General features: G+C 42.2%; 1 protein-coding gene across 4 annotated transcripts; it reads left to right on the top strand.

Annotated features, from left to right (window-relative positions):
• Positions 1 to 872: 872 nt before the first annotated feature.
• NMI (N-myc and STAT interactor) lies at positions 873 to 25,569 on the top strand. 4 transcript variants are annotated; one of them, XM_042860855.2, is made up of 10 exons: positions 873 to 893; positions 13,849 to 13,899; positions 15,581 to 15,658; positions 15,823 to 15,981; positions 18,289 to 18,396; positions 19,490 to 19,652; positions 20,740 to 20,846; positions 20,968 to 21,157; positions 21,777 to 21,883; positions 22,877 to 25,569. In XM_042860855.2, exons 1-10 carry the CDS (start codon positions 888 to 890, stop codon positions 23,075 to 23,077), a joined length of 1,170 nt encoding a protein of 389 aa, XP_042716789.2. In that variant the 5' UTR covers positions 873 to 887; the 3' UTR covers positions 23,078 to 25,569. The 4 variants fall into 4 exon arrangements, with proteins under 4 accessions (XP_042716789.2, XP_005296510.3, XP_065417728.1 ...); XM_005296453.5 differs by lacking the exon at positions 873 to 893 and adding an exon at positions 8,378 to 8,509; XM_042860854.2 differs by lacking the exon at positions 873 to 893 and adding an exon at positions 8,583 to 8,889.
• Positions 25,570 to 26,596: the final 1,027 nt, after the last annotated feature.

Genomic DNA, 26,596 nt, shown 5'->3' with positions numbered 1-26,596 from the left:
CAAAATCAGTACTTGGTCCTGCTAGTGAAGGCAGGGGGCTGGACTCGATGACCTTTCAAGGTCCCTTCCAGTTCTAGGAGATGGGAGATCTCCATTAATTAAATTAAATTAAATCTAACTCTGTAGTGTAGACCAGGGCTCAGAAAGGGAAAATTTCCTTAACATAGAGGTCATGCAAAGAGTGGCTCAGAATAGACAGGGATGTCAGAGCTTTGTACATGCCCTAAGCAATGTCTGATGGCACAGGAAGGATTCAAATTCAGTCAAAGATCGGGTCATATAATTCTGCCTCTCCCTGCTTCACTATAGAGCTTCTCTTAGCACTTTTCCCAGTTCCCCTTCTGACAGATAAGGCAATTTCCTGCCTTGGGAGACCTTACTGAATTAAGTTTAAGTATCTTTTGGGTCCATTGTATTAAATGAAAAATTATGTATTATTGTGGGCTGGGATTGCATGTAACCTCAAGTCTCGGGGCAGGGACAAAGGGAGGGAGAGATGTGATGTAAGGCCTGGGAGTACAAAGGACTAATGTGAATATTAAAAATGTGCTGGACAAGAAGGGACAATAAGTGTGAAGTGGATTTCCTGGGGATTCCCTGCAGAGTAGTTAAAAATTACCCAACTCTGGTTATACAAAAACCCAGCCTTTTGAAGCCATGCTCTGAGGAGAGGGTCTTTGTCTGGTGATTACCTGTTACCAAAGGCCAAGATCAAAGGCTTGAGCTGTATAAAGAAATGGCTGCTCTGCCCAGCCTTTGTTCTGGTTCTGAGACAGTTATGAACTGGTGACCACAAGGAAAACCAAGTGGTTTGAAGGATTTTGAAGGACTGACACCTACCAGATCCTGAGGCTGGAGATGGGGTGAGCTCTGGTGAGCTTTTTAGCATGCGGGTCAGTTATTTTATTGTTCAAATATGTTTTCTCTGTCATTCTTTCACCTTAAGAAGAAATGTGCTTGCTTATAACTTATAATTGCGGGCAATTACGCTGTTCCTAGCCTCTGGAGAGAAAGCAAAGTGCAGACACTGGCCTGTTTAGGCAGACTGGCTTGCTGGGAATATCACAGTGTATGCATGGAACTGTGTAGCCTGCAAAAACCCAGTCAGGAGGGAGAGAGAGAGATGCTAGTATCGACCCAAGACAGGCAATGGCTGAGGAGCCTACATTGGGTGCCCTTGGTGGACCACAAGGAGGGAATACAGACAAAGTTACCCTGAACTGTGAGATCACTCCAGCCTGGCTTCCTGCTGCAGATTTTAAGGGACTGTACACATATGCTTCTAGCCTGAACTCCCAGTGAAGTAAATAGGGTTCTGAGCACTTGGCAGCTCATCAGATCAGTACAGAGACAGAGAAATCTAGTAAAGTGAACAGTGTTGAATGAATCATCCTTCCTTGGAAGGTAAATTTCACATAAATCTCACTTACTGAATATTACTCCATGCTGAACATAATCCCACAGACTGATGCAAGACAGTTGTTGCCAACCCACTGGGAAAAAGAATTACTGGAAATGTTTATAGAAACAGATTCAATTTTTTTTTAAACTTAAATAAATAATCTTGGGCTGAGAATAACCCGGGAGGCACGGGTCCAGACATGCTGCTCTGAGTGGCGTGGTAAGGGGGCCAGGGGCTTGGATATGGGGCAGAAAGTCCTGGGGGCAGTCAGGAGACAGGGAGCGGGGGGCGGGGGTGGTTGGATGGGGCAGAGGTTCAGGGAAGGCAGGGGATGGGGAACAGCGGGGATTGGATAGGGGTGGGGTCCCAGGGGCAGTTAGGGGCAGGGGTCCTGGGAGGGGGCGGTCAGGGGACAAGGAGTGGGGGGCTGTTGGATGGGTGGAGTGTTCTGAGGGGGGCAGTCAGGGGGTGGAAAGTGGGAGAGGTCGGATAGGGGATGGGGGCCAGGCTGTTTGTGGTGCACAGCCTTCCCTACCCATCCCTCCATACAGTTTCGCACCCTGATGTGGCCCTTGGGCCAAATAGTTTGCCCACCCCTGCTCTAGAACTCTGCAAGGTAGCAGGATCCTTGCAGCCTGAGCCTGAACATCTACACCGCAATTAAACAGCCCTGCATGCTGTAGCCCCACAAGTCCCAGGCAGCTGGCCTGGGTTAGGCGCCAATGACTGATTGCAGTGTAGACAGGCTTCTTCTTGAATGGGTCAGGGGAAAAGAGAGAAACTAGAGAGAAAGAACAACCTGTGATACATGCTTAGAGACCAGAGTCTAGGTTCTGTGACTTGTGGTCTGTCAAAAGGGTCAAGAAGAAAAAGAAAAACTGGAGAGAAAAGCTGTGCTCTCTAGAAATGCAAGTTCTCACTTTTATGTTGTAACTGGCCCAAAAGGATACCTGTGTAGACTATGGACGTTGGAGTCTACAGTTGTGGAGTTTAAGACTAGCTAAGATATGCGTGTCATTTTTAAAATCTAATTTTCTCTTTTCTTGCTACACTTTGCTTTTAATGAAACCAAATGAGTCTTACATGTTTTGGGGGGCAAAAAGGACTGTGTTATATTTCTGAAGGGAAACAACTTCCTGACTTCTTGTGAGAGGCAATTGGGAGAAAACTGAACCTATCATGGAGCACTTGGTTGAGACACTATCCTAAGAAGTACTTCCTGGACAATGGGTGCAGTCAGCAGAGGCACAAGGAAATCCTGCTGACTATAATATTTGGCAGGAGCAGGAGACCAAAAGCAAATATTTTTATAATTATAGCTTTAGAATCCTATAATTCAGGATTCAAAAGGCAATGCATGCACTTCAGAGTTCTAAATTACGTACAGTGACTGCTGTATCCCCGTAACTGCAGGCTGGGGACAACACAGTTCAGCGGTAGGTTTTTTAACTTGTGAATTCAAACAACAAGCAAATTCTCTCCATTTGGCAAGAAAGACAAAAGCAAAAGCAACCTCTGGGTTGGAGCTCATTTTAAAAAAAAGTATGGATATTTATATGCACATTAGATGTAGCTCTTGAGCTCACTGCAATTTGCTAGTGCAGCCCCCAGTGTGTGTTTTGGTGTTACTGCTAAAATTTGTTCTTCCATCTAGAAACTAAATAACTAATACTAAGAAACTACGGAAACTTTCTGTGGAAACAATGTTTCTTTGTGTGGCTCAGGGAGTGGTCTGATTTGTAGCCAAAGAACCAGGATTTGGCTCAGACGAAATATTGCATCTCTTAAATTCTATTTACTTCATTGTTTTCTTTCTAGTAGTTGTGCTGGGGCTGCTGGACTAACTCACAGTAGTTCCACACAGTAATGTTCCGGGACCTTAGTCAGAGTGGAACTGAAACATTCCAAAACTGTTAGGACATATTTCAGAAGCTGTCATAACTAAAAGGGAAGGGTAACAGCCCTCCTGTGTACAATACTATAATCCCTCCTGGCCAGAGACACCAAAATCCTTTTACCTGTAAAGGATTAAGAAGCTCAGGTAACCTGGCTGACACCTGACCCAAAGGACCAATAAGGGGACAAGATACTTTCAAATCTTGGTGGGGGGAAGGCTTTTGTTTGTGCTCTTTGTTTTGGGGGTTGTTCGCTCTTGGGACTAAGAGGGACCAGACATCAATCCATGCTCCCCAAATCTTTCTGAACAAGTCTCTCTCATATTTCAAACTTGTAAGTAACAGCCAGGCAAGGCGTGTTAGTTTTATCTTTGTTTTCTCAACTTGTAAATGTTTCTTTTACTAGAGTGTTTAACTCTGTTTGCTGTACTTTGAACCTAAGGCTAGAGGGGGTTCCTCTGGGCTCTTTAAGTTTGATTACCCTGTAAAGTTATTTTCCATCCTGATTTTACAGAGATGATTTTTACCTTTCTTTCTTTAATTAAAATCCTTCTTTTTAAGAACCTGATTGATTTTTCCTTGTTTTAAGATCCAAGGGGTTGGATCTGGACTCACCAGGAACTGGTGAGGGAAAGGAGGGGGGATGGTTAAACTCTCCTTGTGTTAAGATCCAAGCGTTTGGATCGGTGTTCAGCAGGAAATTGGTGAAGAAGTCTCTCAAGGCTATCCAGGGAAGGGAATTAGCACTTGGGAGTGGTGGCAGCAAAACCAGATCTAAGCTGGTAGTTAAGCTTAGAAGTTTTCATGCAGGCCCCCACATCTGTACCCTAAAGTTCAGAGTGGGGAAGGAGCCTTGACAGAAGCTTTCCTGTAAATAATGCAAATCAGTATTGACTGTTTAAGTCATAACCATTTTGGGGTGGAAAATGGATCCTTCCAATCATGCTTTGTATTATAGGAGAGAGGTATCTGGTACCTAAGTACAGTTAGATTCTCCCACTCAGATATATTTCTCTGGTCTGACAAGAATTAAAGTGAAAAAGGATATATTGAAGATGAATATCAGAAAACTTTACTTCTCCAAAACTGCCCTGGGATCTTTAATTACTGTTGTGACGGGTTCCCCCCGGGGTGCCACCTGGAACTGGGGTACCACTGAGCCCTCTGACTCACCAGCCTGGGTTCCCTTTCATGCTGTGCTGCTGTGACAAGCTACAGACATGCTTCCGGTCTTACACTTCCATCAGCATCCACACAGATAGAGATACACCCAGCTGCAGTTACATGCAGGCTCTCTGACCAGCCACTGTATGTGAACCAGCAATAGGGAGGCTACAGCCAAAATCACTCCCAGCTTTCCAGCCTAGGACCCCAGAGCGGTACTGTCCTGCCCTGGTCCAAACCCCAACCTGTATGAATTTATTATCCAGTTCACCTCCCCTCCAACGTGGAGAGGAATATACAACAGCCCCTCTGAGCTAAGATACTCACACACATCACACCAAAATCACTGATTCCGATAAAGCAAAAACAAGTTTATTAACAACAAAAGATATATTTTAAGTGATTATAAGTGATAGCAAACAGATCAAAGCAGATTACCTAGTAAATAAACAAAAACGCAAGATAAACTTAATATACTAGATTGCTAATTCATATCCAATCTGATTTTCACCCTAATTGATGGTACAGGCAGGCTACAGATTTTTAAGGGGCAAGGTGCACTTGCTTTACAGCTTAGAATCCCCAGGTCTTTTATACACAGGCTAGAAATCCCTTTAGCCTGGGTCCAGCATTTCCCCCAGGAGTCTCCTTGTGTGGGGAGTGAAGAACAACAGATGATGTCACTCCTGCCTTATATAGCTTTAGCATACGGCAGGAACCCTTTGTTTCAAAACTTGGTTCCCAGACTGGTTTATGGAAAAATACAGACATCCCAAGATGGAATCCAGAATCATGTGGCCTGGTCATGTCCTTGCAGTGTTATAGCAGCCATTGCTTACAGACTGGCCAAAATGCCCATAGGAAGGTTAAACTATTCCACAGTTCATTGTCTTTGCTGATGGGCCATCAGCCACATCTGGTTTCTTCATTGTTGTACCTGAAAGGCTGGTTGTGGGTGTTTTCCAGAGTAAGCCCATTTGAGATACAGATCCCTAAGCAATATTCATAACTTCAGATACAAAAATGATACATGCATACAGATAAGAATCATATTCAGCAAATCATAACTTTTTCAATGACACCTCATGACTTATCTTGTACAAAATGCATCATAATTATGCCATAATCCTATCATAATAATATCCCTGTGAAAATATGGGGTGCAGTGTTACAACAGTGATCCAGATCCTGAGCTGTGGTGAAGCTGTACTGGGCACAGCTCAGTGGCGGGGGGTGGGAGCTGAGTGCAGAGGTCCTTTTAAGCACTTATAAGCACCTTTGAGCCCCCCACCCCTAATCCTGGGGCTGTCCAGCAACAGGAAGGGACAACATTCATCTGAAATATCAAATATGTCTTTTCTACCTCTAATTTTTAGATATATCAAGAGGGTTCATCATGCTGAAGAACCAATTCACCATCAATCCAGGCTTGTCAGGGAAATTTTCAGATTTTCATAAGTCTTTGTATCTAAGCAGGGCCGGCTCCAGGCACCAGCCTGGCAAGCAGGTGCTTGGGGCGGCCGCTCCGGAGAGGGGGCGGCACGTCCAGGTATTCGGCGGCAATTCGGCGGACGGTCCCTCACTCCCGCTGGGAGCAAAGGACCTCCCGCCGAATTGCTGCCGCAGATCGTGATCGTGGCTTTTTTTTTTTTTTTTTTTTTTGGCTGCTTGGGGCGGTCAAAACCCTGGTACTGGCCCTGTATCTAAGCTACATGTTATCACCTCCTCACTCTTCCCTTTATCTACGTAAGGTTCTTTCCAGAGTCACACATACCAGCTCCATTTACAATTTACAAGTTATATTTTCAAAAGAGTGGATTGACTATGCACTACGGGTTAAATCCACTCACTATGCACAGAGCTCAGGTAAACATTCTTTGTGCAGGGAATTACACGGGACTTGGGGGAAAGAATCTACTCCCACTCTATGGGGTAGGGTGGGGGGCATACAGCCTCTCTCACAGCCACGTGCCATGGCCTAGAATACTTGCTGCAACCCTAGCAGGTCACTCTCCCATGAATGCTCCTTTACAATATATGCTAATTACTTATGCTAAAAAAATCTCTTTTACCTTGCATTTTGCTGTGATGCTGGGAGTACCTTTCCCAGCTGTGAGGAAGAGCTCTGTGTGCATAGATGCCAATTTTCTTCTTTCTGGGGGGTGCTCCACCCCTATTCTGCCCTGAGGCCCCACCCTCCTCCTGCCTCTTCCCAACCCTCCCCCCAGTGCCTTCTGCCCACTGGTGCCACCAAACAGCTTTTTGGTGGGGCCCGCCGAGCAGCTGATTGCTGGGTAGCTGGTGGGTGCTGAGTCCTGGAGCACCCATGGAGTTAGTGCCTATGTCTGTGGATCAAAAACTTGTTTCTCTCACCAACAGAAGCTGGTCCAATAAAAGATATTATATCACCCACCTTAACTCTCTAATATCCTGGGACCAACACGGCTACAACTACACTGCATACCTCTTTGCTGTGTGGCAATTAGCTCTGCATAGCCATGGACCTTCTATTGGATTGCTCCATTCCCAGTCTACTCCCAATCTTAGGGCTTGTGTATACACCTCTATCCCGATATAATGTGACTCGATAGAACACAAATTTGGATATAACGCGGTAAAGCAGTGTTCCGGGGGGAGGAGGAGTGGGCGGGGCTGCGCAATCCAGTGGATCAAAGCAAATTCGATATAACGCAGTTTCACCTATAACGCAGTAAGATTTTTTGGCTCCCGAGGACAGCATTATATCGGGGTAGAGGTGTACTACAGATTATGTCAGCATAATTTATGTCATTCAGGGGTGTGAATAAGTATCCCCCTCCCCCAAGCAACGTAAGTTACACTGACCTAAGTGCCAGTGTGGACAATGCTACCTCAGCAGAGCTTCTCCCACTGATGCTATCACCTCTGGCAGAGGTGGTTTTATTATGCCAACAGGAAAACTCTCTCATGTTGGCACAGAGCATCTAGAAGCAGGGGCGGATTAGCCACTGGGCCAACATGGCCCGTGCCGGGGGCCCTGGCTAATTGGGGGCACCCCTGCACCCCAACCCACTCTGCCCACCTGGCGCTTCTGCCAGGGAGTGGGGTTGGGGCGCTGGAGCTTGCTCCGCTCCGCCTGCCTGGTGCTCCTGCCAGGGAGTGGGGTCAGGGCACGGGGTCTTGTCCCGCTCCCTGGCAGAAGCACCAGGCAGGCTGAGCAAGCCCCTGCACCCCGACCCCACTCCCTGTCAGAAGCGCCGGGTGGGCAGAGCAGGTTGGGGCGCAGGCGTGCCAATTTTTCCACCCCCCCAATTGGCCGGGTGCCCTGGGCATGGGTCACGTTGGCACGGTGGCTAATCCACCACTGCTTCTAGTGTACGGTAGTCCTTCCTTACGTCCTGCAATATGCTAGTGTGGAAACGGAGCAGGAATCCAGATGGGGGAGAGGTGCTAGAAGGGACCACCTGAGGGGCAGCAGCACCGGGAAGTATTCTGGAGTGCTGGATCCAGGTGGATAACATACAGAGCTGGGCTGGCAGGAGCTCTGATGCCCATAACATGGGAGCAGGGTGCCTTACAGTGCCAGCGCTGGATGAGAGCCAGCATGGCTGGAAAAGGGAGCCGACCCCATAGGGTGCGGCGTCTGCCCGCAGGACGCCTGTGCACTGGCTGGGTAAAACAGGGCCACCCCGACCACAGCGGCTGGTTCCCACTGGAGTCTGTTTCCGGAGCGCGGCACAAGGCTCCCCGGGGCTGGGCAGAGAGTAATTTTCCAGCGCGCCGGGGGAGGGAAGCCGCTGCCCGAGGGGTGGGGACGCTGACGGCTGAGAGCCCAGCCCCTGCAATCCCCCTGCGCTAGCGCGCTGGGGCTGGGCGGAGGAGAGGCGTCATTGCGGGCAGGCTGCCCCTGCAAACACCTCCCTGCCACGTCATTGCCGGGAAGTGGAGACCAGCTGCGGCCGCTAGTGCTGCTGTCTGCTCGCCTGCTACTCCACGGGCCCGGGGGCTGGAGCGCGCCGGGGGACCCGATCCACGCACAGCAGCGCCTGTCTCGCCGCCCCCCACCCCTGTAAGTGCAGCCTGGGCCGGCTGGGCGGGCACGCTGCTCCGCGCCGCAGCCGCCCCCTCCCTAGCCCCCGGCCTCCGCTCCGAAAGCGAAACTGAAAGTCAGCGCGCAGTGTGATGGCAGCCGGGAGCCGGGACTCTGCCGGTGCTGGCAGAGCGGGCAGGGGGCTGCAGCGCGTACCCTGTCTGGTTTGGGTTCCCTTAAAGAGCTGGGTCTTCATGGGCCAGGCAGCGGCTAAGGCCAGGGAAGGATGCAAGCGCAAATTCCAAGCTGGCTTCGTAAGGGCGGGTTGTAAAGGCGCATGCACACCAGGGACTGGGTGTGATGCTGTCGCTCTGAAAAACACCTCTTGGTTATTGACCGAACACGGAACACACATGATGGTAAATAATCACAGTCACCAAGGTTTTAAAGAGTAGGTATAAAGAGATTTTGGTGGCTTGTAAAGTGCAAAGGATGAATATAAACAAATAACACAAGTATGTAGAGACAAAATTAGAAAGGCCAAGACACAAAACGAGATTAAACTACCTAGAGACGTAAAGGGTAACAAGAAAACATTCTACAAATACATTAGAAGCAAGAGGAAGACCAATGACAGGATAGGTTTATTACTCAATGAGGGGGAAAAAACAGTAACAGAAAATGTGGAAATGGCAGAGGTGCTTAATGATTTCTTTGTTTCGTTTTTCACCAAGAAGGTTGGTGGTGATTGGACGTCTAACATAATGAATGCCAATGAAAATGAGGTAGGATCAGAGGCTAAAAAAGGGAAAGAACAAGTTAAAAATTACTTGGACAAATTAGATGTCTTCAAGTCACCAGGGCCTGATGAAATACATCCTAGAATACTCAAGGAGCTGACTGAGGAGATATTTGAGCCATTAGCCATCTTTGAAAAGTCATGGAAGATGGGAGAGATTCCAGAAGACTGGAAAAGGACAAATATAGTGCCAAATCTATAAAAAGGGAAATAAAGACAACCCGGGGAATTACAGACCAGTCAGCTTGACTTTTGTACCCAGAAAGATAATGAGCAAATTATTAAGCAACCAATTTGCAAACATCTAGAAGATAATAAGGTGATAAGTAACAGTCAGCATGGATTTGTCAAGAACAAATCATGTCAAACCAACCTGATAGCTTTCTTTGACAGGGTAACAAGCCTTGTGGATAGGAGGGCAGCGGTAGATGTGGTATATCTTGATTTTAGTAAAGCTTTTGATACTGTCTCGCATGACTGTCTCATAAACAAACTAGGGAAATACAACCTAGATGGAGCTGCTATAAGGTGAGTGCAAAACTGGTTGGAAAACTGTTCAGAGAGAGTAGTTATCAGTGGTTCACAGTCATGCTGGAAGGGCATAATGAGTGGGGTCCAGCAGGGATCAGTTCTGGGACCAGTTCTGTTCAATATCTTCATCAATGATTTAGATAATGGCATACAGAGTAAGCTTAAGTTTGTGGATGATACCAAGCAGGGAGGGGTTGCAAGTGCTTTGGAGGATAGGATTAAAATTCAAAATGATCTGGACAAACTGGAGAAATGGTCTGAAGTAAATAGCATGAAATTTAATAAGGACAAATGCAAAGTACTCCACTTAGGAAGGAACAATCAGTTGCACACATGCAAAATGGGAAATGCCTAGGAAGGAGTACTGTGGAAAGGGATCTGGGGGGTCAGAGTGGACCACAAACTAAATATGAGTTAACAGTGTAAAACTGTTGCAAAAAAAGCGATTAGCAGGAGCCTTGTAAGCAAGACACAAGAAGTAATTCTTCCGCTCTACTCTGTGCTGATTAGGCCTCAACTGGAGTATTGTGCCAGGTTTGGGCGCCACATTTCAGGAAAGATGTGGAGAAATTGGAGAAAGTCCAGAGAAGAGCAGCAAAAATGATTAAAGGTCTAGAAAACATGACCTATGAGGGAAGATTGAAAAAACTGGGTTTGTTTAGTCTGGAAAAGAGAAGACTGAGAGGGGACATGATAAATGTTCAAGTACATAAAAGGTTGTTACAAGGAGGAGGGAGAAAAATTGTTCTTCTTAACCACTGAGGATAGGACAAGAAGCAATGGGCTTAAATTGCAGCCAGGGAGGTTTAGGTTGGACATTAGGAAAAGTTAAGCGCTGGAATAAATTGCCTAGGGAGGTTGTGGAATCTCCATCATTGGAGATTTTTAAGAGCAGGTTAGACAAACACGTGTCAGGAATGGTCTAGATAACACTGCTCTACAGCCAAAATGCTTCTGAAATAAATGTAGTCAAACTTTACTAATTTTGGGTCACTAAGAATGAAAATGATGCTTAAAATTGTTGATTGGCTCTAGTTTTCAAGACATGCTATTGGGTCAGTATATATGACCCTTGACTTGGGAATGGCGGAGGATAAGTGAGTTATAAAGGGAAGGGATCTCAATTTAAACCAGAAATGACTAAAATACATCTTTGACTGGATCTATGAATAAATCTATGACTGGGTTTGGACAGTACTTGCTTTTTAGGCAAAACAATGAATGATGCAATCTGAAGCTGGTATTGCGTCATACATGATATGAATTGCATCATGTTATTCCTAGAAGTCATGGATGATGCAATCATAACGAAGCTTACATCACTCTGCTGAACAAATTGCCCTATATCAGCTCTAGAAATCATACAGTGTCGTGCTGTTATTTGTCAGTGTTTGATTTTGCAAAGGGACACATTTCTGTTTGGCCAAAGTGAGCAGAGATGCCTCGTACTTGTGTGAACAGTGCAGATAACTTCTGCTATGTTTGTGGTGAAGTGACTTTTGCATCACAAAAGCACAGTATAACCACTATGGTTAAGAAAGCCTATCACCTTTATTTTGGCTGCAAAATTGGAGATCAGGACAAGAGGTGGGCCCCACACATATGCTGCAACACTTGTGCAACAAATCTTCGCCAGTGGTTGAACAGGAAAAGGAAATCTATGCCTTTTGCAGTGCCAATGAATTGGGGAGAGCCAACAGATCATGCCAGCAATTGTTACTTCTGCATGGTGCCTCCAGTTGGGAAAGGTGTGTCAAAGAAGAAAAAGTGGACTGTGCATTATCCAAACATTCCATCAGCTATACGCCCAGTACCCCACGGAGAAGGACTGCCGGTTCCTGATGCACCAGAATCATTCTCACTTGAGTCAGACTAGGAAGAGGAAGAGGATGAAACTTCTGGTCCTGAACCATCAATGTCACAGGACCCACATTTTCTCCCATCCTCCTCCTCTGAACCACACCTCATAACACACGGTGAACTGAATGACCTTGTCAGGGATTTGGAAATACCCAAGAGTAAGGCAGAGCTATTGGGCTCCAGACTACAGCAGTGGAATCTCCATCCTTGGAGATTTTTAAGAGTGGGTTAGACAAACACCTGTCAGGGATGGTCTAGATCAATGGTGGGCAGCCTGTGGACTGCACGTGGCCAGTCAGGGTAATCCCATGGCAGGCCGCAAGACAGTTTATTTACATTGACCGTCTGCAGACACAGCTGCCCGCAGTTCCCAGTGGCCATGGTTCACTGTTCCTGGCCAATGGCTGCTGCCGGAAACGGCGCGAGCCGCAGGGACATGCTGGCCGCCGCTTTCCACAGCTCCCATTGGCCGGGAATGGTGAACCGTGGCCACGCCTGCGGGCGGTCAATGTAAACACTGTCTCACGGCCCACCAGCAGATTACCCTGACAGGCCACGGGTTGCTTACCACTGGTCTAGATAATTCTTAGTCTTGCCATGACTGTAGGGGAATGGACTAGATGACCTCTCGAGGTCCCTTCCAGTCCTATGATTATTTGGTATGTTACATATAGCAGATTTTTATGTGGATAATATTATTACTGTTATTTCTTTTGAATGGCACTCGAAGTGTTCTAGGTGCTTTCCAAGCAGAAGCAGTGGTGCTAACTTGTGATTTTATCGCAAGGCTTACAGAAGTTTTACTGTGTGACCCACCTCCTAGAGATAAGTGAATGTGTGAGAATTGCAGCTTTCATTAAAATAAAACCCAGAAAAAGCTGTGCAACTATCTAGCCCTCCTGGTCGCAGAGAAAAGCTTAAAAATGTCACCCAGGTATGCTTGAAAGCTTGGAAACCAGAAATCACATAAAACTAACCCTTTTTTGGGAAAAAATCTGATAATCATGAGGCACGTTTAAAATGTTATTTGGAACACTTGGGGTTGGCAATACTGCAGAAGGGAAGGTGTGGTCCTGACACAACAAGATAAACATATAAAAATTAACACCACCCTGATCCTGCTAATGCACTACTTGCATGTAATTAAGCAAGTGCATACAATATTTGAAAGCTAAGGGGACAACTCTGAAAACGTTTGTAGCCCCCGCCCTGCCCTGTCCTGACATCACATGTGCACAAGTGGATCCTTCCTCTTATATGGAACTTCACTACCTCCAGGATAAACTTTTTCCAGTGTGTTTCAATATGAACATCCTCGTATTATTGTAATATTAAATATAATAGAACACTGGCCTTATAACTAATAATGAAGTATGTTATTTTTATCTTTGTATTTTATGAAATAATAATCTTTATACTGAAAAAAAATCTAATTAGCTGTATATTTATCTAGGATGCTGCTATTCTGGTAAAATAATTATTTTTAAAATCATCATACTTTGTGTTATATAGGGAAATAACCAAGAGATGGTTTTATTCATTGTCTCAGTTTCCTCATCTCTAACATAGTTAAGTGCTTTACTTCCCTCACAATATTGTTGTGATTAGTTAACGTTATTGTGAAAACAAGTCCTGCCATGATAACAAATTATTTTCTCTAACATTGATTCTTTGATGTACTATAATGGGATATGACATCAGCATCGGTGCCTGCATTCAATACAATCACAAGTATTATGTGGAATCCTGATCCTAATTGGGGCATCTAGCTGCAATTGCAATACAAATAATACATTCAAAAGGAAAGGCCGTTATCCATTTTTGTTCAAAAATTTCCAATTCACACTTAATAAGAATTCTATTCATGGATCAGATTTCCAATATGAGCCTCAGTTAAGTTAGTTTGCAGTTTTATTGCATTAATGTTAATTTCCTCAAGACTAAATCAAACTTCAGTGTAAGCATGAGATGTGCAGATTATTTCCATAAATCCCAGACCTGCAAAGATTTATGCACATGCTTAACTTTATGCAGTATGCATAAAGTTAAACACATGCTTAAGTGTTTGCCGTATCAAAGCCTTAAGTTGTGCACTGTAGAAATCTTGGCATGTCTTGCTCTCAGGTTATTATACTATCCTGTATATTCTACATATTGTGAAAGTGGTGTATTGTTTCTATTTCCTCAGGGTTCAATGGATTTAACAAGTCAACCATGTTCCTTAAAAGATGACTCTATTGTAAGTATTTTCTGTTGTGCCATGCTGTAAGAATCTATTTGAAAAAGAGATCTCTAAATGGAGATGTTTAGCTGGTGCTGTAAGATATTTTTCAGTAATAAATAGGCATTTTTTTTTCTGAACAGTTTCCAATTATAGCCTGTATCTCCTTTCTCTCTCTCTTTTCCTATCACACTTAAAAAAAAAAAAACTAGACGGGACAAAGCACTGGAAAATATTTTGTAGAAAATATTTTGTGGAATATCCAGCTTGGCATGGAAACTGACTCGATTACCTAATAGGTCTTTTCTATGCCTAAATTTTATGATTCACATTCCAGTTTTACGTAATCTTAAGTGAAACAAGAGGGATTTTTCTGCAGGTCTTTCTGGAATTTTTCTCTTTCAGAATATTGCAACCAGAAATAAAATGGAGCAAGAAGGGTTTTTCCCTTCATTTCTGGTGCTCAGCCCAGCTACAAGTTTTCTCTGTATGTGAACTTCTGCATTCTAATTTTTAAATTCTGAAATACTTTTTGATCCTATTTTTCTCTCCCTATGTTATTCTTGGCAATCTAATCATCTAAGGTCCTGCTCCTGCAAAGACTTCTACACCTATAACTAGGCTTGGAGGGATTAGAATTTTGTTGGTAAATGTCAATTTCACTGTTCACACACAAAAATTTCCATCAATAATAACTGAAATTTACAAATAGGCAAAGTAAGGAAAATGCTGCCCAAGTAATGATTTAAACTTTTATATTAGGCTTGTTACAAATGGACTAGCGAAATGAATAGTAAAAACAAGTATGATTTGTTGATTGAAGGACATTTGCTTTGTATATTTTGATGCGATTATGACAAATTGTGTTTTAACAATTATAAAGCTTTAACTTTTTGAATCTCAATAGATGCTAGCATTAGTTATCTTACTCCCCCATAATTTCCCACAACTGTGAAAATTTAAATTGATAAAAATGCTTAAAAATAAACATTGATATTATCCATTGAAATTATTAAAAAAAAATAAGCAAATTCTGCCAAGGCTATCTATATAACTTTATACACTGTGAGTAAACCATTGACCTCAGTTGACCACACTGATCTTAGTTCTTTTTGGAAGAACATGGGGCAGCATGCCTCCACGGTGTGTCAGAACTATTAGCCCTAGTTTGCAGTTGGATAATAGTTCCAATTAGGTCCCCATGTTTAATGACCAAAATCCATTTTCTGAGATTTATATCCTTTCCAACCACAACAGTAGTTCAGTGATTTCTGTCTAACTGTCAAGACTTATTGAAGTGAAAGAGTAAAAATGAGAAACTCATTGTTATAGTGCATCTGTTATACTTCTGCATGAAAATACTGGAAATATCTAATTCAGCATGTCTCTATCAGATTTGCCTAATCAGCACTTTCTCCCCATCACCCACCTGGACTGGCAGAGTTGCAGAGAAGCAGCAAAAGGCTCTCAGTCAAGAACTGGGCTGTCATGTCACTGATTAACTAATAACTACAGTGGCAAAATATTTCAAACTAGTGCAAAGTGTTATTCTTTTCAGTTTACTAGTATAGTTTGAACACTGCTGGTATGATTTGTACAGATAACGATTTAACAAGTGAATGTAGTCTCTCTAGCATGACATATATTGTGATATTATAGAGTGAAAAAAATAGTACTGTGCGTTTTCTTGTCTTTCTAGAATCTGAAAGTTACTGACCATTCTGGTGCACAGATAGATGAGATTGACAATCTTAAAGAAGAACTAGAAAAATGGAAGGTGCGTATGAACTGTACAGCTCTTAGGTTTCCACTGAAGCCAGCAGCAGCATGCATGTGTCCAAAAGAAAAAAATTGCCCAAAGATTGCTTTTAAACCGACTTTACAATGTTTTGTTTGCTCTAATGAAAATATACTAAAGTACTTGTTGTTTTCAATGTCAAGGAAAGATTGGAAAAAGCTGAAAAACAAAAAGATGAGCTCCTTCTTTTGAAACTAAGTGCTGATGGAAAGAGAGACCAGACACAAGATGAGCTGAGAAAGCTAATGGATTTAGAAGAGGAGCAATGTAAGGAGAGCATGATAAAAAAGGAAAACCAGGAGGTAATAAGAGAATTTACCCATAGCTATCAACATTTGGAGAAGAGCTGTAGAAGTGTTCCTTGTAGGTTGGAGTACTTTCCCCTTTCAATCCAAACAGCGCCATCAGAGCTACATTTTGTAGGGCCAGAATATTTAGCACATCATTTTATAAAAAAAAACAGAAGTTACACGATTAAAAAAAAAAAATCTTGCAGTAATTATTTGAAAGAATGCATGCAAAGCTAAGACTTTCTACATCACAGGTAAAAAGTGATGGCTAACAGAATTTGCCTTCACCTGGTCCAAGGTTCCCACTGACAGCACAGTCTTACAATTTACTAAAGTCCACATTGTGTTGAGTTGGGTCATTCAGTTGCGCTATCAAATTACATAAAGAACACTTTAAAACAAAACTTCCTAATAAAACTCCTCATAAAAGCTTAGAGCATTCAGGAGAGTTAGTCATTTCTACATAACTGTAGAGAGCTTGCAACCTGAGAAAGTTTGCAGCTAACATAGCTGCATAAAAACACAAAAGTTTACTTACCAAGGATGGCAAAGTTATCCTCTGCTTCCTTTTAGAATGAGTTGGTAATTGTCCTTGGGGTATGTAATCTAGGCATTTGGAACATGAGTGATAGGCAGTGAACTCTTCCTAGACTGTCAGGGGCTGATGGTTGTGGCTTATCTGGGAGAGAGATTTGCAGTACAGTTTTAGATTTGACCTATGAGCTGTAGCTCAGAGGCTATTATCTCAATATCCCAAGGTATTTTTAATAATGATTTTCATGTAGATGATGTTCAAGCCAATAAATAATGGATTTAATTTGTTTTGCTGGTACATTAATTTACAGAGAACTTCAGACATAGTAGAAGAATGTAAGTAGCCAAATATATAAAATTCAAGCCCCTTGTCCTCGTGTTCATGACTCTACATGGTTTTGCCTCATTCTACATCTCTGTTGTTACTTCCCCGTTATGTTCCTCCCAGTCCTCTTACTTCACTGTGCCCTTTTTCTTTTTTCTAGTCAGCTTTGTGCTTGTAACTTGTTGCTACACCTGGAATACCCTGTCCTCATCCTACAGGTGCTGTCTCTGTCCTCTTTCAGATCCCTCCTGAAAACCCTCTATTTCAAGCAATCCTTTCTTTCTCTTATCAATAACCTATATCCTCTCTGCATTGTCATCATTCTGTGTCTTGTCTTATCTTATTTGGAGCCTAATCCTGAAAACACTTTACATATGTGAGTAACTTTACAAATGTACGTACTCCCAGCCAAAGTCAATCGGATTATTCATTGGTAAAGCCACTTAGATGCACAAGCATTTGCAGAATCAGGCTCTAAACCCCAAATCCTCTGCTGTACTCATTCTGCTCTTTGGGATGTTCTCAGAGAGCTACTGTGGCGCTCTGATCATGGATTCATAGATTTTAAAGTCAGAAGGCACCATTATGATCACCTAGTCTGACCTGCACAACACTGGGGGCATAGACTCTTACCGTGTAATTTCTACATCAAACCCATAACTTTTGTTTTCACCATCCCTGGTAGATATTAGAGCAGTCTGGGAACTGATGTAAATGCCATGAGCTGATAATGGTGCTAAAGGAGCCACCCACTAGTTCTGGATAACTGGAGCTCATCACTTCTGCCATGTCCCCTTTCTAATCCTGATGTGTTCCTATGCAGGGCACCACAAGACAGCTAGCATGGGAGCTGGTTACATTGGCTGTATACCCACTCAGGATTCCCCTACACCTAGGAAATCCAGAGCTGTGGAAATGCAGCTGGTTTCTGCTTCTCTTTTACCTCTTGAGTGGCATAAAGGGAGTGGAGTGGGAGGGGGCCAAGAACTGGCCCTCAGTTTGTAAACTGTTCAGGACAGGGAATATAGATTATCTAGGACCCCATCCTGCACACGAATAATTTAATGCACACGATTAATTTCATTGAACTCAACGAGGCTGTTCACATATATAAATCCCTCTTGTGTATATGAAAGTTCAGGGCCTAACTGTGTAAAGTGCAGTGTAAGTTTATGGTGGTATGTAAATGTTTCAGAAATCTTACTTTTCTTATTTAAGTTGAATGGAGCTGTTCCTTGGACAGCAAACTTACCTACTGGATAGTAATTTGTACCATTGCTTTAATCTATCTCATAATTGTTCATGCCATTGATGGTTGTGTGGTTGGTTATTTTTAGCAAAAGATTAAAAACGGAAATTCATTTCCCAATTTCTAGTGCCTACTACTTTTTACTGAAATACAAAATTTGACTCTTCTACATATTATGCATTATATATATATATATATTTGTAATCTGCAGAGAAATCTTACTGTAGTAAAGCAGCAAAATATTGAGCTGCGGAGGGAGATTCAGAAGCTCAAAGATGACCTTGCAGCAAAGAGTTCAAAGCTTTCACAGGATTTTCGGGTAATTGCTATTTGAAATATTTACAATATAGCTTTCAAATGGACACATTTTACTGCTGAATTTCTACACTCTACGGGCCAGATCATCAGTTTTGTAAATCGGTGTAGCTCCATTGACTTCAGTATGAAATTCAGCTATTGCTTTCCTTCTCATTCTCTATCTGGCAAAGTTAATAAATGCACTTGACAGTGAGGGGGAAAATGGAAATATAAAACTGGGAGATACAAGAAAGATCAGTACATGTTTTAATGGAAAAAATTGAAAGAAAAAAGTGCATAACAGGTTCATGAGTTCATATTTTATATCTCTGTCAGAAAGGGGAGTCAAAAGAAAAGGGACTTGTCCATTACCAGAAAAAAAAAAACCCCATGATTGTCACTTTCATTTTCCGAAATTGCATGTAGCCTAATTTTGATCTCACTTGTAGCATGCAAATCATTTGAAGTCAATGGAGTTATATTGGTATAATATGGGTGAGTTCAGAATCAGAACTCTCTTTTGGCTACACTGCTGCAAATGTCATGAAACACTGTAACATTCATGTTTATTTTACTAAGTTAATAGCGTGCAAGGCAATTTTAGCAGGCCTTCTATTATCAAAGAGCTACAGTCAATGTAGCACAAATAGTAACCATAAACTGCTTTGTGATATCGGCTTATGCACAATGTTTTGTACTTCCTTTGGTGTTAAAAGTTCTACACATCAAAGCTCTGATCCTGCAGGTAGAATCCCTATTTACTTCAACTGGAGTTTTAGTACCTAAGGACAAGTTTGGGCTCAAAGTTTATTGGGGAGGAAAAGTAAAAGCTTACAGACCAAACTCCTTAGGGGGACATAGGATCCAAGAGAGGTTGGGGAATCTCCATCACTGGAAGTTTGTAAGAACAGGATAGACACACACCTGTCAGGGATGGTCTAGGTTTACTTGGTCCTGCTTCAGTCCAGTTACATCAGTAGTGAATTCAGCCCTACTATATATTAGCCTTAAAAAAATTACTGCAGAGTGAGGCAAGATGCATACTGTACATTTTTTCAGTTGCTTAATAAATTATTTAAACTTTGTCATTTCCTGTCTTGGTTCTACAATATTAGATTAAAAGAGAGATACCGAAAAAGAAAATGAAGTTTATTAGGATGGAAAATGCTGAGAGTGACGACACATTTTTGAATACTTGCTGCCTTTTTCACATAGCTGCAAAAATTCCATTCAGATTGCAGCAAAGACAAGCTCTTCTCACTTTTGAAGAGGAGGATGGTATGGTCCATATTTTAAATATAACTATTAATGTATTTCATGTTAACAGCAAGGGATATGGGGTTAAACAACAATTTATTTGATCACCAGCAGGGCTAACTAGCCTGGGTTTCCAGGGCTGGAGGGAGAACCTGCTTACAGTGAGTAAGAGCACCAGAATCTGGCTCTCAGCCTTAATGCAAACATTTTCATGGTATCACAAATAAAGGTGAAGACAATATTGAGACAATCAGTTAATAACTCCCACTTTCTCTACATTCAGAGCCCAATTCTGCACTCAGATGAGTGCACAGAGTTAGACAGCTGCACCTTGTGAGAGGAGAATTTTGCCAACTATGTTAGCATCAGCTCTAGTCCAATTAAACTCAGCTGACAGGTGTTCACAGAATACCAGCAGTCGACCCTCAGTTACATAGATCCTACCTCACAGAGGGATGAGGCCTGATCTATAGCCCATGGAGATCAATGCAAGTCTTTCTGCAGACTTCAGTGGGCTTTGGATCAGTCAATGTTATCTTTCACAACATTAATGTACAGACTTATAGTCAATATTAGTAAATCCTTGCCAATTGATATAGGGCAGTTTTCCCTACATCAGCCTCTTCCAGACACAGCTGTACCCCATTAAAATGCAGGCAACCCGAGCCTGCAGTGGAGTTGGAGTTTGGAACTTAGTTGATCCAGATTTAAATTAAACCGAATAGTTTGTTTGCAAACTAGTAAATAAAATTTCACATAAAGCAAGAGCCTGCCTTATTTCTCAATTAACTCTTAGCTGGAATCAAAATGTTTCTTATTGGTAGCGATTTAGCCATAATATTGTATATAGGAATAGCATCTTTCATACTGATGATCCTAAAATACTTTACTAGTGATGCACATTGCATACAGTGGTGAGATTTTAAAAAGGTATTTAAACACCTAACAAAGCTGATAGGTGCCTAGTGGGATTTTCAAAAGCACTTAGGCACCTCACTCCCATTTATTTCACTTTTGGTGATGCAAAAGAGATTTTTGGCTAAGGGCACTAGGGAATACTTTTCATTAGTGTAAAGCTATCTGAAAATCTTCTTAATTTCCCTTGCAGTTGCCCAGAAACTGATAAGAAGAGATAAGCATACTGTGAGCCTGGATAATGAAAAGATAGAGTTGAAAGCAATGCCGGTTACACTAGAAACAGGAGTCAAATTTGAGGTAATTGACAAGTCAATATAAAAAATTTTGAGATGCTTCAAGAATATGTACTTTTGTTTTCAAAAACTGTATCGAACAGATACTGTAGCACATAAAGAAAATAAAGTATATTTTTTGTTAGCTCCATGTAACAATTTCTGGAGAGAAGATCAATGTTTCTGAAGTACCACATCTACCAATACCTGATGAGTGGATCAGAGACAAAATAGAACTGAATTTCTACAAATCCAAACAAGGAGGAGGAGAAGTAAAGGATGTGAGATATGACAGAAGGTCTCGCACAGCCATTATTACATTCCTCAAACCTGGAGGTATTTTATATGACATAGTTTTAGCTAAAGTTACAGGGCCTGATTCTGCACTCATCTGTATTGTTTTTACCCTGATGGACCTGCACGGACTTCAGCTGAATTATTCCTTATTTATTCCACTGTAAATGAGAAGACTCAGGCCCATAGTTCTTTAAACACAGCTGTGTTTAATCACATTCCTTTTGGATCAAATATGAATTCATACACAGCTTGTAAGCTTTGATATTTCCCCCCTCACATTACAGTATTCAAAACTTCTTCTGCCTTTACGTTACTGGACTTCATTTTACAGGAAAGAGAAAAGTGGGAAAATATACTTGTCATGTCATTGGAAGTTACCCAGATTCTCAGCTGGTGTCAATGTGTGAAACTCCACTAAAATCAGTGGATCTGCATTAATTTACATCAGCTGTAGATTTGGTCCATAAACTTTAGTGGACAATTAATTAACATCTGTTTTGTCATAAAAGTCAGTTACAATTTTGAAATAGTAAACTTTACAAAATTGTATTAGTTTCTAACTATATACTAAAAGGATTGCTCTTGTTTCTGATGTGCTTACAAAATACACCTTAGATAGCATTAATTTTATTTTCCACTTTTGAATTTTTTGTTCTAGTTGCTAACAACTGTGTGAAATGTACAAAGCATCCTTTCTGCATAAATGAAAAGCGCTTTATGCTTTCTGTTTCCCCAAGCATAGAAAAGCACTTGGAAAAATTTCAGGTAAATTAATCCTATTGACACTACATCCTAAAACAGCAAATAATCTGTGCTCGGGGGGGGGGGGGGTGGTGGTGGATTGTGATCAGAATCTTCCCCTCAGGTCACGGAATGGCAGGAAAACTGCTGTATTCTCAGAGCAGCCGTTTCTGCCTCATTTTAGGTGGGTGTATACAAGAGCTTGCTGGTGAATTCACATTGCTGTACAGCTACCAACCTGGCCCTAGGCTCCTCTGGGACACAGGAGCTGTGAGCTTTACAGATTGTGGGGAGTGTTCACTCCTTGCAGAGAGTCCCCCATAGCCTGTTCCTCTGTTGATGATCTTATGACCTACAATATGAGGGTTGTAATTCACTCAGAAATTACACACAAATGATTTTTTGATCATGTGTCACAGCAGTAACCAGTGTTGGGTCTGTGCTACAGTCAGGGCAGAGATAGGGTTCCATCAGGTATTTTATGGCTTAATTGTTCTCATTTAAGTTACACACAATTGATGAATCGGTGTTTATATAATAAAAGCACCACTAAATCTAGCATTAATATAATCCCTCATTACCTGTGCTGTGGCTAATGGGTATGTTATACCAACATTCCCAATCAAACTAAAAGCACCCAAAAAAGTTTTACAAACGGTAAATCCTCTCTGCAAAACCCCACAGTTCATGTATATCAGTGGATTCTCGGTAAGCTGTTTTTCTCTGCATAAAGTTTTATCCATCTACCTATGAGGTTAGAAATTATTTCTCTATTCCCATATTTGTAATATGCACTCCAGTGTGTATTGGCCCACTTTGGCCCAGATGCAAATATCCAGGATTGTTTGACTCTATAGAATTCAAACCTCCCACTGATTTTCATACTAGACCAACATCATAGTAGAAATCCTAAAATGAAAGGCAAGGTTGTAGCGATATCTTCACATTGACATTTTAACTGTGCAACCTATCAATTCCTGAAACTGAACATACAATGTGTGTTTTCCTCCTTACCAGATATTTTCTGGGATTTCCAAGAGGACCATACTGTTGTCAGGAATCCAAGAGGTTGAGGAGGATGAGGAGAGCATGCAGGACATGATTGAAATTCATTTTCAGAAGCCTAGCAATGGCGGCGGGGAAATCGAGAACATCAGATATGTAGCAACAGGAACCAAACTAGCCTATTTTGAGGAAGACACTGAGAATGTGGCATGAAGTGTTACAGCTGGGACTTTCACTTTGCCCAGTGTGACATAGTATAATGGAAAAATGTTGCAGACTTTGTCTTTTTAATATCTGTGCTTTTTAATCTTCAAAATTTACACTTGAAAAGAAGAACTGCCTGCCTTTCCTTCCTTTCATCTGCATGATGCCAAGACTCTTAGGGAATGTCTACACAGCCGTTAAACACCTGCGACTGGCTTGGATCAACTGACTCAAGCTCAGGGGGCTTGGGCTGCAAGGCTATAAAATTGCGATGTAGATGTTCAGGCTCAGGCTGGAGTCCAGGCTCTGGGACCCCGCAAGGTGGGAGGGTCCCAGAGCCTGAACATCTACATCGCAATTTTAAAGCCCCACAGCCCTGAGTCAGCTGACCCAGCCTAGCCTCATGTATTTAACTGCTGTGTAGATATGCCTTTATGGTCTTGAGAGCACAGCTATGTGAAACCCACTGGTTCTGGCTTGTAGAGATTCCTTGTAAAGTTTTACAACAAATATTACACAAAGCCAAGATCTCAGTGCAAAGCTTACCTGAAACCTTAGAGTTTAGTTTGCTTAATGTACGCGGGTCCACCAAACCCCTAAATCCCTCACCAACACCTGAAACTTGATCAAGGTTGCTTTCTGCAAATCAGATCTGAGTTTCGCATGGATAACAAAGCCCAAAACTTGATAGGTTTTTCCTAGTTGAGGCTTTGTTAGGAAAGCTTTACATAACTGCTCAAAAGTGACTTCAATGTATATGCTTTTTTAAAGTGGCTCTCTTTCATACAGTGTATAGCCCAATAGGACTTCAGTCCTGATCAGATCTTTTGGTGCTATCACAATACAAGCAACTGATAATTATTCCGTAATTTTATAAGATTCTATCATCAAATTAGCTACAGAATGTCAATAATGAAGGAAGTGATGTGCAGTTTTTCAAATGTGCTTATGATCAGAAGTGGAATGTTAAAAAATGGCACTACTTTACTCATCATATTGACATCTTATGGGCTAAATTGTGCCTTTAAGGAACAACTCAGAGTGGGTAGCCAATGGCATGGAGGTAATCTTACTCCTGGGGCAATTCTGTGCGACTGTATGTGCTCAGAATTCATGTGTCCTACAGAATTTTATTTTCCCCCACAGAAAATACATTCTGCCCCTGAAGTGCTACAGTTCTGCTTTTCGCCCACCAGAGGCTACTGTGGCGCCAGAACAGCCAACAGCATGAATGCAGCATTTCTGGGGCAGAATATATTTTCTGTGGGGGGAAAAAAATTCTGTGCGCATGCAGTGGCACAGAATTCCGCCAGGAGTAGAAGTTCATCACAGCACCTGGCCCATGGAGCCAGGTTAGGACAGAGTGGTGCACACAGGGCTGCTGGGAGATCACAGACTGGGGTTCAGAATGGCTAGTGGGGAGGACAGACTGGGGGGGGAGGTGCGCTAGTGGGCTCCAGAGCTAGGGGCTGACAGCTGTGAAAGTGAAATGAATTATATTAAAGAAATAGAATGAATTAAAGAATGCTGTATGTACCTTTAAGTAGAAATGAGAAATGCTGCAAGCCAGGGGGGCAGGAAAGCGGGCAGGAAAGCAGACATTAACTGCTTAATGAATTGCCCCACTTAAGGGCAATTGGTGAAGCATTAGCCTTAGATCGATAAGAGTTAATAAGGAAGCAGGATATGCATATTGTGCCCTATGCAAATTTTACAATTTTGCTCTCTCTGTCCCTTTGTTTAGTTCGCACCCTTTTATCTGTATAAATAAGACTGTTTGAATCTTGCATGGGGGCTCACATTATCTGAATGTATTAGCAGAGCGCTGTGCTAATAAAACAGAGTGGTCTGACAAACTATGAGTCCTGAGTCTAACTTTGACACAGCGTTGAGCCAGGGGTTGAATGGGAGTGGGGGTGCATAGCCACATGAAGACGGAGGCTGCAGGGACCCATCAGGATGGAGTAGGGTGACCAGATGTCCCGATTTTATAGGGACAATCCCGATTTTGGGGTCTTTTTCTTATATAGGCTCCTATTACCCCCCACCCCCATCCCGATTTTTCACACTTGCTGTCTGGTCACCCTAGGATGGAGGGATGCGGGGACAGGGGCAGATGTGCCTGATTGAATGGGAGAGGCTTGTGATCAGCCAGAGTCTGCATGGGGGAGGCTCCCTAACAATCCTGCCCCCTCCCCCGCAAAAAAAAAAACTCCCACCCACACCCAACAGCCTTCCAGGTTCACTCCAGGCTCCTTTCCTCTCCCTCAGCTCCTCCGTTACTCCTGAAACTCCCAAGCTTTTGCACTGCTTCTGATGGGTGCAGGAAATACAGTTCTGTATTGTAATTTAAATGAATTACTCAAAATTCTGTATTAATATGCCTAGTAAGGAATCTATTTGTCCAAAAAAAATATTACCAGAATCTTTATTGTTTGTTTGTTTTGTATTGTTACATTCTTACTGACATATTTTTAAATAAATTACCAAAATAATTGAAACTGGCATTATATTGTATTATTTTGACAAATAAAATATGAAGAACTTTGCCAAATTTTAAAATATTGTGTGCAGAATTTTTAATTGTTTGGCACAGAATTCCCCCAGGAGTATAATCTCCACTGCTATTGGCATGTTGATACCTCTTCTGGGGCCTGATCCAACACCTACTGAACTCTTTAGTGAGTTAATATGAGGTCTCTCTCTAGGAAGGATGTATTATTTATGAGAGGTCTTTTTCTTGATTATTTGCATCTACAGTTACACTATTCCTCTTATACCCGTTATTTTGTCTCATTTAAACACATACAGATACTAGCTAAGAACTTAGGTGTTTCTTAAAACTATGTAAAACAGATTATTATTTTGTAACCATACTAGAGCAACCATCTGGTTACAAACACCTTGTTTGAGGATTTTATTTTGTATAATCACGGCCATAGCCCTCTTTCTGAGGGCAGCAGTAAATGGATGGAGATGGACAATTGGAAAAGGGGCATATGGAAGGCAGCACAGATTTCATTCGTGTCCCTTGAACCAGGGACAAAAGGCAGAATTTATTGTCTTCATTCACATCTTAAATTATATTAAAAGTTTTTTGAACTGAATTGGACTTGCAAAGGGAGGGAGTCTCCTCTCTTCCCAAAGGGGGATTTCTTGCCTTTCTGCCTTTTTCCTTCTCCACCCTTGTGGGGCTGGAATGATTTGGCAGTCTGTCATATGGCAGCAGAAAACTAATGTCACTTAACATGGAGGGAGGCGTTCATGTGAATATGATTATTTTCATGATATAAAAGACCTTACTGTACAAAAGGGATTTTGTATTATACCTTATGTAGGAAGACATTGAAAAATATACATCAGACATTGATTGTAGCTATTATATACAAAAAGTCAGATTTCGATTACACAGCCTTAACAAATGACTTTTTGTTTTCTATATACAACCATGTATTTTGTTGTTCAAGTATTGTCAAAGTTGTTTTTGTTTTCCTTCTGCTTAGAACAAAGAAAGTAAATGTATGGGGT

This window comes from Chrysemys picta, chromosome 11 (assembly GCF_011386835.1).
Source record: "Chrysemys picta bellii isolate R12L10 chromosome 11, ASM1138683v2, whole genome shotgun sequence".
Taxonomy (NCBI): domain Eukaryota; kingdom Metazoa; phylum Chordata; order Testudines; family Emydidae; genus Chrysemys; species Chrysemys picta.
Note: the sequence above shows the minus strand (reverse complement) of the source record. Positions and strands in the feature narration are given on the sequence as shown.